The sequence below is a fragment of the Drosophila arizonae genome, chromosome 4 (assembly GCF_054131065.1).
Source record: "Drosophila arizonae isolate 15081-1271.41 chromosome 4, UAZ_ARI_1.0, whole genome shotgun sequence".
NCBI classification, from domain to species: Eukaryota; Metazoa; Arthropoda; class Insecta; order Diptera; family Drosophilidae; genus Drosophila; species Drosophila arizonae.
The window spans coordinates 27,090,096-27,104,807 of record NC_142924.1 but is presented as its reverse complement, the minus strand read 5'-3'; the positions used below and the strand labels follow the sequence as shown (position 1 = coordinate 27,104,807).

Here is a 14,712-nt window from a genome sequence, read left to right as displayed (position 1 = left end):
TTTTTTCACAAAGTTTCAGTATTATTGTAACTATTATTATTTAATATTGTTTTAGGTACACTGACGGTTAATGTTAACGTATTGCTTTTAAGCTTGGCATCACCAGATGAGAGCAGCTTGGTAAGAAGATAGGTAATATGTACATTATGTAATAATCAAATACAAATTTATTGCAGAAATATGAAGTGGAATTTCTGTTGAATCAGCAATGGAACGATCCGCGTCTGCAATATGGCAATAAGTCTCATTATGATTTCTTAAATGCTTTGCATCATCATGACAGTATCTGGACGCCCGACACATATTTCATTATGCATGGCGATTTTAAGGATCCCATCATACCAATGCATTTCGCTTTAAGAATATTCCGAAACGGGACCATTACATACGCAATGAGGTGTGTTAAATCAATTTGAATAATCTCATAATAAGATGGCATTGCCCAGCTATATAAACACAAACAATGGAACTCTGTTCTTATGTTAAAAACTCAAGATTTTAATGTATCTAAATGAAGTTATATAATTACGTGCTTCATTGCTATCTTTACCTATATACAAGATTTAAAGATTAAAGTACATTTCTATTCCTCACATATCAGAAGACACCAAGATATAGCTATTCTATTTGACGAGCCACGTTTTTTTCAGTAATTTAGAATCATTGTAAAATATAAATTCAAAGTAGTGATTTAAATAATAAATTAAGCTAGACTTTTGATATATTTGGTAAGTATTTTACCACTTACCAAGGAATACATAGACTAGACATCTAGAATAAATTTTTTCTAAATTTTTACCAAGCAAATTCGTATTTGCTAGGCTCGGTATTTTTTTGGCTTGGGTAATGAAAGATAGCCCGACGAAATCAGTGCGCTGCAAGCACGCAAACGAAATGGTCCCGTTATTTAATGCGTTATTTGTCCTAGTCTCTCTTTTCTTTCTCTACAGTCTCTCAAATCATCAGCTCAGCACCGCACAAAAATGTACGATCCCAGCTCGTTCCTTTTGAATGAATAGCATACCGAAATCTTAAAAACGTTTGCCACGTTCATACAAAAGTTTAGCGTTCACATAATTATTTCTAGGAAGGGTATGAAAGCGTGAGCACTCAACTGTAGTCCCTCGCTGAGTATAAGCATTTGTGTGCCTGTCTACGCAACTCTTTCTGCACACATGCACATACGCACATGCGCATGTTGGTGGACAGCAAAGAGCTACGATCACTCTATCAGTTGGGAAGGCCAAAACTATGCTCGAGCTGTCCAAAATTAGAATAGGATGGGTAGTATCCCATATCCGAGCCGCGTACCAGCCTGAATGCTGTTTCAAGTGTCTCAATTACGGTCATATTGCAGCCAATTGCGGCAGCTACTGTGACTTCAAGAGTGCCTGTTTCAGGTGCGGAGAGATGGGTCACAGTGCAAAAGCATGCACCAAGCCACCAAAATGTAGCCTTTGCGTCCGGAAAGGCGAGAAGCAGACTGTCCATTCAGCAGGCAGATTCGAGTGCCCATTCTACCGAAACTACGCGTAGTATAAAACGTTAAGGTTCCTGCAGCTTAATGTGAATTATTGTGTTGCTGCCACAAATTTTCTAAAGCAGACCATAAGGGAAAAATGTATAGCCTTTCTCAGTGAGTCTCATCACTGTCGGTCAAGCTGCCCTAGGATATGCTCAACAGATGCTACTGGCTACTGTTGTGGGTATGTGGCAACACAACGAATGTTCTTTCGAATATTAAGTCATTTAATGGGTTCGTAAGTGGCCAATACGGTAGCCTATGGCTCTACAGCTGCTACCTGGCCCCCAGCATGCAGCTCAATGATTTCACAACGGCGTTAGAATGGGGTAGCCACACAACAAATGCCGTATCTTACTGGAGATTTTCGCGATACTAGATGTTGCACTGTTCAACACTGGCCACGAGTTCACCTTCAGTCGGGCTGGATACGGATCTGTAATTGACATTACTTTTGTCACTTCATCCCTCGTTCGGTTAGCAACATGGAGCCACTACCATAGCTATACGGGCAGCGATCATACGGCACTTCTGTTCACAATAGGTGAGCCACCTGCCAGGGTGTCAACCTTGTGGAGGGAATCGAATCGGCTGGATAGTTTTGATTCCGCGGCTTTTTCAGAGGCCATTCAGTCTCTGGGCACAATTGGTAATGCTGAGGCCAGAGCATGCCAAATGGTGGCCCAAATACAGAGTGCCTGCAATAGCAGCATGTTACGCCGCAAGCAGTTCACGCGACAACAAGAGCCTACGTATTGGTGGAGTGCACAAATAGGTGACATTCGACGCAAATGCATCCAGGCGAGAAGAAACAACGGGCTCAGGGTAGGCCTACGTTTTTCGAAAAACAATTAGCTTATCAGGCAGCCAGAAGACAGTTGAAGAAGGCCATTCGGGCAAGCAAAAGAGAATGCTTTCTAGAGTTGTGCGACTCAGCCGAATATGACCCTTGGGGCAGGGCATATAAGACAGTAGTAGTAGACAGTAGACAGGTAAACATGTGCAGCCGACGGATCGTCTGGAGCTTAAATCGATTGTGGAAACGCTCTTTTCAGAAAGATTAAGCTCCAATCATGCCCCGGAGTCCGAGTATGCTAATCAGGGCTCAACGAGCACTCAAATTGTTTTAGTTACAGACGAAGAAATCTTAGTAGCTCTCAGAGGTCTTAGAACCAACACAGCTCCAGGGCCGGACGGGATCCCAAATCGTGCGCTAAAGCTAGCCCTCGCCGTGTACCATAGTACGTTCATCGAATTATTCAACGAATGCTTTATACAAGAGACGTTCCCTGCAAAATGGAAGACCCAGAACCTGGTATTGCTACCCAAGGCTGGCAAACCACCAGAGGAGCCATCTTCATACAGACCGACCTGCCTCTTAGACACCATAGGAAAGGTAGTTGAGAAATTGATCTGCTCTAGACTGGAGACTGCTATTGCTAGCGCCAGAGGCCTATCACCAAATAAATTTGGATTACGGAAGGCCCGGTCAACAACAGATGCTCTAGAAAAAGTTGTTGGCCTGGCAATTTCCGCCATCCATGGCACAAGATGGAAGCAATACTGCATTATTGCGACCCTGGACGTAAAGAATGCCTTCAATACAGCTAGAAGAACACTGGTATACAATAAGAGTGAGGGTCCCCAAACTCATACAGTGTCAGCTGGAGTACCCCAAGGCTCAGTGCTGGGGCCTCTCCTATGGAGTATCATGTACGACGGCGTACTGTGAATGGAACTTCCAGAAGGTGCGCACACCATTGGCTTTGCTGATTATATAGTTGTCGTCTCCATAGGCAAGGAGCTTAAAGATACAGAGGATATGTGCAGAGAAAGTATCAATCGCATCCGAAACTGGTTGACAGGAGCTGGACTCGAGCTAGCGGCGATCAAACCGGAAGTCGTACTAGACAGCAGTCGCAAAAAAGTGGGAACTGAAAATATAAAGATAGGCAGCGACACCATCGTGTCAAAAAGGGCGATAAAATATCTTGGTGTCATGATAGACACAAGATTAACTTTCCGCGAGCACTTAGGCAGCTGATTCTTGTAGAGCTCTCTCAAGAATTATGCTTAACACGCGGACACCAAAACAGCAACGACGTCTCCTTCTGATGAGCAAGAGTGATGGCACCGCCGAGCTACATGCGTAGAGAGTCTGCTGCGCGTTCAGAACAGTCTCTGACGACGCGGCGCTCATCATAGCCGGCAGGTGCCTCTGGCGGACTTAGTCGCCGAAGCAGTGGAACGGAATGCACACGAGCCTCTACGACGCAACGATATCAGACAGCATTGCACGATGGCAAATAACGTGGAGCAGCTCAACTAAAGGGCGGTGGACGCATACTCTCATCCCGGAGCTTGAACCATGGGTAAACCGCAAGCACGGGGAGGTTAATTTTTATCTTTCGCAGATCCTTTCGGGACACGGTTGCTTTCGGAACTACTTAAAGCGCTTTGGCCACGAAGAAACCGACGAATGCCCTTGATGCGGACGAGGGCATTTAGAAGACGCCAAACACGTCTTATTCGACTGTGGACGTCGTGGAGGCGTCGTCTAGTAGAGGCAGTGGACCACCCCATTAGAGCGGACAACATTGTCAACGCCATGCTGGAATCGGAGGTAGCTTGGGAACTAAAAAGCACCTTCGCGGCCACAGTCATTTATAAATTTGTTAATAAACGAATAGAGAGAAAACAAAAAAACATGTTCATGCACATAGGCACACAAATGCTCCTACAACTGATACCCCACATATTGTAGGCACCGCGACACCTGCGTACACACAATTAAACGTATTTATGGGTGTGTAGTTCATAAGATCTAGCAAATTCATATGCTACGTTCTAAAATTGCTACAGGCAGCAAGAGCTTCGCACACAGGCATAATGCTAATACATGTAGCATACTGTAAGTGTGTGCATGCTCGACACGAAAACATTTTCATTATGCGCACCAACGTTTTCATACTCTTCCCACAAATAATAACGAAAACACAAATATTTTGTACGAGCTTGACTTCGGTATACTCTTCACACAGGGAAGACATGGGTTCTTTCTGCGAAGAAATTTCAATTTTTGTGAGCTGCTGCTTGTGCTCATGTATACATACATACATATATGTACATATTTGAGAGAGCAGGGATCATCGACAGAGAGAGAGAGAGAGAGAGAGAGAGAGAGAGAGAGAGAGAGAGAGAGAGAGAGAGACCATCTCGGTCGGTCACATGGAGCAAAATGATTGTGCTTTCAAATTTTTTCTTAGCTTGAAGTTAAAAGTGAGGAGCCGAGAAAATACGAAGTGATGCTATAATGATGATAGAAGATAGCCTGAACCCTCTAAGCTGATATTCTAATCATTCAGCACTTCTTTTATGCACACATATATACACATGCATCCACACGTACGTATAAGCCTGCGCTCTGCTAACTGCGCAGTAAGCCCCGACTGCGCTTGGGCTACGCTGCAGTGTGGGCAATATTATGAGAATTTATTTGTTTATAATTTTTTTTGTAGACATACGATCCTAATGAAACTTTCATATGGTGAATATGTGTGTACATTCCAAAGCACAAGTCTCTAGTACTTGAAATACGTTTTTTACAAATTGGTGGAGAAGGGTGCACGGTATCCAAAATCTGTAAATTACAAAATCTGTGTATCGATGAACTTTATATACAACGCAAATTTGAAGACTCCAGGTCTAAAAGTGTTTAAATTAGGCTAAAAAAACATAATCAATTTTTCGATTATTCTCGATAAAAAAAGTATCGGATGATTTATCGAAAATATAAAGCAAACTCGTACTGCGTATGGTCACTAACCAAACAACACATAGACTAGACATGTAGAACAAACTTTTTCAACACCAAAAATCTGTCTAGTAGCCACCAACAACTTCGTATTCGCTTGGCTCTTCACTTTTAGGTTCAGGAACAAAAGAAGGCATTATGCTCAATTTTTTCTTTGCTCTCTCCCTCTCTTTGCTCTTATAATTTCTGAGATCGACGCACTCATACGGACGGATGGACGGACAGACGGAAAGGGCTATATCGACTCAGCTCGTCGCGCTCATCAAGAATATATATACTTTATGGGGTCTGCCACACCTCCTTCTATCCGTTACATACTTTTTCACAAGACCATTATACCCTGATTTCCCATTTTCAATGGGTTCATGGTATAAAAAGTGTGCAAAACGCTTTACACTACGTATCCGGTCTATATATTCTAAGGTTAGTGGCTCTACGAAGACTTGTTGAGGATTGATCTCGAAAAACTCATCATCAAGTAAGCATTTGACCTAACGGTAAACACAGTCGTCGGCTGATCGCACATTTGTCTCTAGAATAAGAAACCGAATGTTCTGGATTATGAAATAGACGCAAACATAGAAGCATAAGGAGACATCCAGAACATTCGATATGCAGTAGAAGTAGGTATATAAGCGTGCTGTAAGTCGAGCCAAAGTTAATTCAGTAAGTTCATTGTGTAAGATCAATGTCAGTGTGTCGGCTCGGTTAGTTAAGTTCAAATCGTCGCGGTACGTGAAGAAGTGTACTTGTTACTGAATATTGTGTTAAATAAACTTTTTGCGTTGCGCCTACATATACCGTGTTTCATTTAAGAAAAACCTTCAACAGGTTATGGGCCCAGACAGTGCTAAATGTGTAATGTAGTGTGAAATCGAGTGCAAGTACAAAAGTGAATTAGTGGCAAATTTGTAACTAAATAAAGACAATGAAAATGGAGCCATTAAATATGAGAATTGAACGATTACGCGACAAAGACAATTGGCATTTGTGGTGTTTTATGATTCGTACGCTATTGGAAGAAGACGACGATGTTCTTGCCGTTTGTGAAGGTAGTTTGACGTGTCCGACACAGGAGTCTGCAACATACGAGAGAGACTCGAAAAGGTTCTTGAAAGCTGATAAGACTGCAAGGAAAATAATTATTCATTCTATCGAGAGAAGACCGATGGAATTGATTGTGAGCTGCAAAACAGCAAGAGAAATGTGGATAAAATTGAACTCAGTGTATGATATGAAATCAGAAGAAAATTTATCGGCTATTCAGAAACAATTTTTTGATTTCAAATGGATTGAAAGTGAGAGTGTGGACTACAATATTTCAAAGTTGGAAGTTTTGTGGAGCAAGATGAAAAATCTTGGAAGTGCTGTGCCTGAAACAATGTTAATGTCGCGAATCCTGTCATCTTTGCCTCAAAAGTTTAACTATTTTCATAGTGCGTGGGATTCGGTCGAAGACAGCAAAAGAACATTGAACAATTTGACGACTCGTTTAATGACAGAAGAAATGCGGTCAAAAGAACAAGAAGTGGTACCTGAAGAGTCAACAGCGTTAGTTGCCGACAACGGAAAAAATAAAAGAGAACATGAAAATAAGAAGAAAATTATGAAGTGCTATAACTGCGGCATGATGGGACATCTGAAGAAGGACTGCTACAGGTGTTATATATGCAAGAAGAAAGGCCACAAGAGCAACACCTGTCACCAAAGGAGAAATGCAGGAAGTCAAGCGGAAAATAATCAAGGAGAATTGGGTGAATCATCGAGGAAAGGATTGATTGCGAGCAGGGACGGCAGAGAAGATGACGTGTGGGTGATCGACTCAGGAGCTTCTGATCACATGTCAAGGCGTCGAGATTGGTATTCTACTTATGAAGAATTTTTGGAGCCCCAGAGGATAGGCGTAGGTAACGTTCCAGCGCCACCGCCGCTGCCCTCGTTGGTGCCAAAGGCTCCACCACCGCCCCCACCGCCATTGGCGCCCGGCGAGAAGCGGGTGCTCAGCGAAACGCAAAAGCAAACGCTCGAGAAGCTCAAGTCACGACCACGCAGACGGCCCGACTGGTCCGAGATGATGAAGGAGGTGGAGAGCGTCAAGAAGCTGCCCCACGTGGCATGCAACGACAGATCTCAGCCCATATTGACATGCAAATCGATGACCAAAGTGGACGATAAATTCATCTATGAAACAGAGAAGAACTATCACGACACGGGCAAACTGCTAGTCGAGGCGAAAATAGAAATCGAGGAACAAAAGCGACAGATACAATTGCTCGAACGCAAATTGGCAGCTGCTTTGCAGGCAAATACGACACCAAGCACTAACAGACCGCGCATTAGTTTTCGCTTTGCTTACGACGACGAGGACGAGGACGATGATTATTACGGTGAGAAGGGGAGCAATCATAAGGGCGGCACATTTGATGGCTCGAGAAGACCGAGCGATCCACTTTTCGGACGCGACAGCTCACCCGAACTGGAGCTGGAGTTGAGCGAGAGCGATCCCGATGAGCCGGAGGAGAAGAAGACTGAGCGACGCGAGCGACGAATGGGCAAGGAGGTGAAGGTGCTACGCAGCAAGCTAACCAAACTGAAGGTCAAGGAGGAGGCGGCCAAGAAGGAGAAGGATGCGCTGAAGCAAGCCATGAAGAAGAATCATGTTATACTCAAAGAGGAGAACAAAAAGTTCAAGAAACTGGAGAAAGAGGTGCAAAAGATGGCCGCATCGATGAAGCTGGACGAGGACGAGATCGATGCCGAGGACAAAGAAGAAGAGGAGGCAGCCGAAGAGGGACAGGAGGAGTCAGAAGAATCCGAATCAGAGGAGAGCGAAGCAGAACCGGACAGTGAATCCGAGGCAGAAGATGCTCCCAATTCCGCCAAGAAGAACAACTTGGAGCCGCGCGTGAAGAAGAACGAGAGTCGCTTTGCAGCAATGAAGAAGTGCAATGTGCTGCTGCAGGCGAACGTGGATAATTTGCAGGACCAAATTCACAGGTGCGCTCCAGAGCTACCAATCTGCAGGATGAACTGGATGCGGTGATTGCCGATTTGGGTTTCTAGGTCCATGAGTCACAATATGAAGGAGATGTTGAGTTTTAGGGAGGGTGTTGAGGATTGATCTCGAAAAACTCATCATCAAGTAAGCATTTGACCTAACGGTAAACACAGTCGTCGGCTGATCGCACATTTGTCTCTAGAATAAGAAACCGAATGTTCTGGATTATGAAATAGACGCAAACATAGAAGCATAAGGAGACATCCAGAACATTCGATATGCAGTAGAAGTAGGTATATAAGCGTGCTGTAAGTCGAGCCAAAGTTAATTCAGTAAGTTCATTGTGTAAGATCAATGTCAGTGTGTCGGCTCGGTTAGTTAAGTTCAAATCGTCGCGGTACGTGAAGAAGTGTACTTGTTACTGAATATTGTGTTAAATAAACTTTTTGCGTTGCGCCTACATATACCGTGTTTCATTTAAGAAAAACCTTCAACAAGACTGATAATATTTCGGTTATGATTACGTAAATACATAGTAACAACTATGTGCACATGTAGTATATACTACTAGGTGGTGTGTATATGACGCTATTGCATGTAGTATACTCTACATTGCGTCGCCTATTATTGATGTTATATTAAACATACTACACCCCTTTTTAAAGACATACGTAATATTTTGAAGTTATTTTAATTTAATGCTATATAATATATAATATTAGCTGACCCGGCAAACGTTGCTTTGCAAATAAAATAACTAATTTACTATAACTGTGTGGGGATGCCGTTATAGTCAAAAGCGTTGTAAACAACCGAAGTATGCTTTATATTTATACTCATTCACGAAAGTGATCCCGATCCGCCCACTAGGAGCGTGGCAATCGGAAAATGCATTTTCCGATATCCCAGAAATCATGTTAGTTGAAGAGCTAGAAAGCTGAAATTTGGTATATAGGTCTGCGTCGACCACCCAAGATCACGAGCTATGGTGGATATATCTACGCCCATCGGGGGCGTGGCAAATCGGATAAAACTGTAGCTCCTAAAGTAGTAAGTCTAGAATGCTCAGATTTTTTCTATCTACGCCTACTAGAGGCGTGGCAAATCGGACCTGAAGATATAGTGATTTTTCCAATTCTGCTATATTTTAGGCACTATTGATGCTAGATTACTGAAATTTGGTATACAAGTTAAGCGATAGCCTTATCTTATATATGTCGGTTGACCACCCAAGTCCAACGAGCTATAGTAGATATATGTCCGCCATAAGGGGAGTGGCAAACCGCAAAAGCTTATATCTCCTACAGTTTATGAGCTAGAATTTGGATAGTTGAGTTACTAATAGCCTCTTCTATCGATGTCCCAAAAATAATCGTAACGCTTTTTTAAGGGCCTGGCATATCGAAAAATTCCCTGTAATTTTCACATTTTTTGAGCGTAAGAATTCAAATTTTGCATTTAGGTTACCGGTTGCTCGTTCTAAGAACTGAGAAGTCTACGGCCACTAGGAGCGTGGCAATCGGCATTTATAGTGCCCGAGTCGCGGCATTTATATGCGTCAGCCATCTATTTATGTATTTGTACATATAAATAAGCCTAATAGATATTCATAATACGGAAAGAAACATTTTTATAAAATTTAAAAAATATAACAGAAGCTAAAATAACAAAAATTTGCAATTTACAAAAAAGAGTTTTCCGCTGGATTTGAACTCGCACCCAAGCCAGCGCTTAAGATTACAGTATCACCGCATCGTTTCGAACAACAGTAATTAAAAACAAGTCAGAAAGCTCTAGTCGAGACTGCTCGACTACGAGATCCCCTGAACCCTTGGAGCAATAGCTTTTTCAATAATTTTTCGCGTCTTTCTACTTATACAAGACACACACACGCACGCACACACACATACACACGCATACACACACACACATATATATACGCACACATACACACACACATATACACACATACACACACAAGCATAAACACACATGGCCTGCAGTGTGCGCTTACTATGAGAAGAAGAAGAATGGACGTACGATCTTCATGAAACTTTCAGATTATGATTATAACATGCAGGGATGCCAAGTCAAACTTTGAAAATTACGTAGCCAGGCTACAAAATCTACGTGTTTTTTCGTAGCGCAATGTTGCTGAAATACGTAGATCTACGTACTTTTTTTAAGCAATAAAAAAAAATGAATAAACCATTAAATTTGTAAATTAACTGTATTGTACTTCGTCGTTATTAATTTCATTTGTCGTTTTAGAAAGCAAATTACATTATTCAAATTATACATATTCATTTATGTATGTACATGTTTTACAAAAATGTATACATGTTTCGATTTAAATATTACAGGTGTTTGTCAGAAGTCTCTAAGTTTTCTTTTAATCCACTTTTGGTGTGAAGCAAGCCTTTTAAAGTCTCCGTGTCTAATTTGTTTCTGTTATTTGTCTTAATTACATTAATTGCTGAAAATAAACGCTCAGCATTAGCACTTCTATGTGGCAAAATAAGCATATTTTGCGTTAACTCCGTCAAGATGGGAAACATGTGGGTTGAACTTCCCTTTTTTACGTTTGAAACATAACGCCAAAAGTCGTCTGGCAGTACGGATTACTCTTGGTTGGAGTTACGTTTGCTTCTTCGTCGGTGTCACTTGTCAAAATTTCCATTTTTTGTGAATTCATTCACTTGAATTTTTTCTCTCCAATTTTTAGCCCAAATTCTAAAGCCCAAATTCTAAAGTAAGCGATGCCAATCTTTTTCAATTTAGCGCTGCTAACCCATTGAAAACGGCATTCGTAAACATATCGAAAATGAAGTTTAGTGCGGCTAACCCAATATAAACCATATTATCCTTTTTATTTAATTCATAATATATTGATATTACCCAAAAAATTTAGCTTTTAGTGTATTTTGCAATATTTTTTAAAAGTACGTAGTTTTAATCTCATCACACGTAGGCACGTAGATCTCCTTTAAAATACGGAGATCTACGTCAAAAGACGGAGGGTTGGCATCCCTGATAACATGAATATGCATGTAATTGCCAAAGCACAAGTCTCTAGTATTTGAAATACGCTTTTTACAAAAGTGATGGTGAGGGGGTGAATTTAGAGGTGGGGGGTTAAATTTAACAAAAACCGAAATTGTATAAATTGCATGTAAGCATACATTAAAAATTCGGAGACTCTAGCAATAAAGGAGTAGAAGATATAATTTTATAACTGGTTTTCGATAAGGGTTTTTATCGATAAAAAAAAGATCGGGATGAGTTATTGATTTTTAATGATAAACTTGATATGCGCGCTGTAATTACGGATATTTAAAAAAAAATGTGAAGTCTCTAGCTCTTATATCTTCTGAAATCGACGCGTTCATACATACGGACAGACAGACGGACAGGGCCAAATCAACTCAGCTCGTCACACTGATCAAGAATATATATACTTTGTGGGGTCTGCCACGCCTCCTTCTCCCTGTTACATACATTTCAACAAAACCATTATACCCTGATTTCCCATTGAAAATGGGTTACATACATTTCACAAAATTATTATACCCTGATTTCCCATTTTCAATGTGTTCAGGGTATACAAGTAAGAAAACTGTAAGAACCTGTAGTCGAGAGTGCTCGTCTAGATACTACTACTAACCAGAGAACACATAGACTAGACCTGTAGAACAAACTTTTTTAACACCGAAAAAATGCGCTGAGGCCACCGGACAACTTCGTATTTGGTCGGCTCCGTCGTTTGATGCTCAAGCAGTGAAAATAAGGCACGACAAAATCAGTGCGCTGCGACTGCTGCCACGAAATGTACACATTATCATATGAAGCACGGTTTTACGCTCTTTATCCCTTTTAAAAGTACGTAGTTTTAATCTCATCACACGTAGGCACGTAGATCTCCTTTAAAATACGGAGATCTACGTCAAAAGACGGAGGGTTGGCATCCCTGATAACATGAATATGCATGTAATTGCCAAAGCACAAGTCTCTAGTATTTGAAATACGCTTTTTACAAAAGTGATGGTGAGGGGGTGAATTTAGAGGTGGGGGGTTAAATTTAACAAAAACCGAAATTGTATAAATTGCATGTAAGCATACATTAAAAATTCGGAGACTCTAGCAATAAAGGTGTAGAAGATATAATTTTATAACTGGTTTTCGATAAGGGTTTTTATCGATAAAAAAAAGATCGGGATGAGTTATTGATTTTTAATGATAAACTTGATATGCGCGCTGTAATTACGGATATTTAAAAAAAAATGTGAAGTCTCTAGCTCTTATATCTTCTGAAATCGACGCGTTCATACATACGGACAGACAGACGGACAGGGCCAAATCAACTCAGCTCGTCACACTGATCAAGAATATATATACTTTGTGGGGTCTGCCACGCCTCCTTCTCCCTGTTACATACATTTCAACAAAACCATTATACCCTGATTTCCCATTGAAAATGGGTTACATACATTTCACAAAATTATTATACCCTGATTTCCCATTTTCAATGTGTTCAGGGTATACAAGTAAGAAAACTGTAAGAACCTGTAGTCGAGAGTGCTCGTCTAGATACTACTACTAACCAGAGAACACATAGACTAGACCTGTAGAACAAACTTTTTTAACACCGAAAAAATGCGCTGAGGCCACCGGACAACTTCGTATTTGGTCGGCTCCGTCGTTTGATGCTCAAGCAGTGAAAATAAGGCACGACAAAATCAGTGCGCTGCGACTGCTGCCACGAAATGTACACATTATCATATGAAGCACGGTTTTACGCTCTTTATCCCTTACTCACTCTCTCGTTATGCTCTCTCTCTCTCTCTATTTTCTCTAAAATAGCAGCAACGCACAGAAATTGAAAATTGTTCGCGACGATCTCAGCTCTTTCCTTCTAAGTGAAGGGTATACCAAAATCATAAAAGCGTTTGTCACGCTCATTTAAACAAAATGTAAGCGTTTCGATGGTTATTCGTGGGAAGGGTATGAAAGCGTTGATACGCATAAAGAATATGATTTCGCGACGGGCAAGTACACACACACTTGCAGTCTCTGGAAACCTGTGTGAGCATTTGTGGCCTGTGTGCGTAACTCTTGCTGCCTCAGCAATTTGTGATTCCCAAAATTTACCGTTAATTGGCCTTTGAGGGAGCACATACATTTGCATACATATGTGTATGTATGTATGAGATGGGATGATAATTGTCTGGCGATGCAGTAGTTTATCAATTTTGCATTGTTTGAATTGTAGAGTGACTGTCAAATGAGCTTTTATGACTCAATCAGTAATTTTGGCAATATAGATCATTTTGCCGCTGGTTGGTTAGTCTTACGGACTGCCATATCCACTCCACGCAGATGTATATGTACATATTTACGTACATTTATATACTATTATATCTAATCATGTTTATTAATGCGTGTATTGATAAAAACCCTGAACCTAATTTCAATGGGAAATCAGGGTATATATATCAGGGATAGTTTTGTTGAAATGTATGTAACAGGCAGAAGGAATCATCGCAGACCCCACAAAGTATATATATTCTTGATCAGGGCGACGAGCTGAGTTGATTTGGCCCTGTCCGTCTGTCTGTCTGTCCGTCTGTCCGTATGTATGAACGCGTCGATTTCAGAAGATATAAGAGCTAGAGACTTCAATTTTTTTTAAATGTCCGTAATTACAGCGCGGATATCGAGTTTATCATTAAAAATCGATAGCTCATCACAATCTTTTTTATTGATAAATAAACCTTATCGAAAACCAGTTATAAAATTATATCTTTTACACCTTTATTGCTAGAGTCTCAAAATTTTTAATGTATGCTTATATGCATACATACATGTCAAAATTTACCCCTCACCCCTATATTCACCCCCTCACCATCGCTTTTGTAAAAGGCGTATTTCAAATACTACAGACTTGTGCTTTGGCAAATACATGCATATCCATGTTATAATCATAATCTAAATCATGAAGATCGTATGTCCAAAAAAAAAGTTATTAAACAATTAAATTTTCATAGTAAGCGTACACTGCAGCCCATGCGTGTTTATGCTTGTGTGTGTAAATGTTTGTGTATGTGTGTGTGTGTGTATGTGTTAGTGTGTGTGTGTGTGCCTTCTGTAAGCAGAAAGACGCGAAGAATGATTGAAACAGCTATTGCTCGAAGCAGTCTCGACTAGAGTCTTCTTACTTGTTACTATCATAAATTGAATAACTATATAATTCTGTTTGATTTCTTTTAAATATTACAGAAGACACTTGATATTGTCGTGTCAGGGAAGTCTGCATATATTTCCATTCGATGATCCAAAATGTTCGTTCTCAATGGAAAGCAGTAAGTATGAGTTTTATTT

General features: G+C 40.8%; 1 protein-coding gene and 1 pseudogene across 28 annotated transcripts in view; both read left to right on the top strand.

The window, feature by feature from the left end:
* pHCl-1 (pH-sensitive chloride channel 1) overlaps window positions 1–14,712 on the top strand; it is an 89,156-nt gene that overhangs the window by 49,803 nt on the left and 24,641 nt on the right. For all 28 annotated transcript variants that reach the window (XM_089467659.1, XM_089467663.1, XM_089467662.1 and 25 more), the window contains 3 exons: window positions 56–120; window positions 177–397; window positions 14,611–14,693. In XM_089467659.1, coding sequence (XP_089323785.1) covers window positions 56–120; window positions 177–397; window positions 14,611–14,693 — 369 coding nt within the window. The remainder of the gene's footprint in view (window positions 1–55; window positions 121–176; window positions 398–14,610; window positions 14,694–14,712) is intronic.
* Window positions 404–8,794, top strand: LOC149269517 (uncharacterized; annotated as a pseudogene).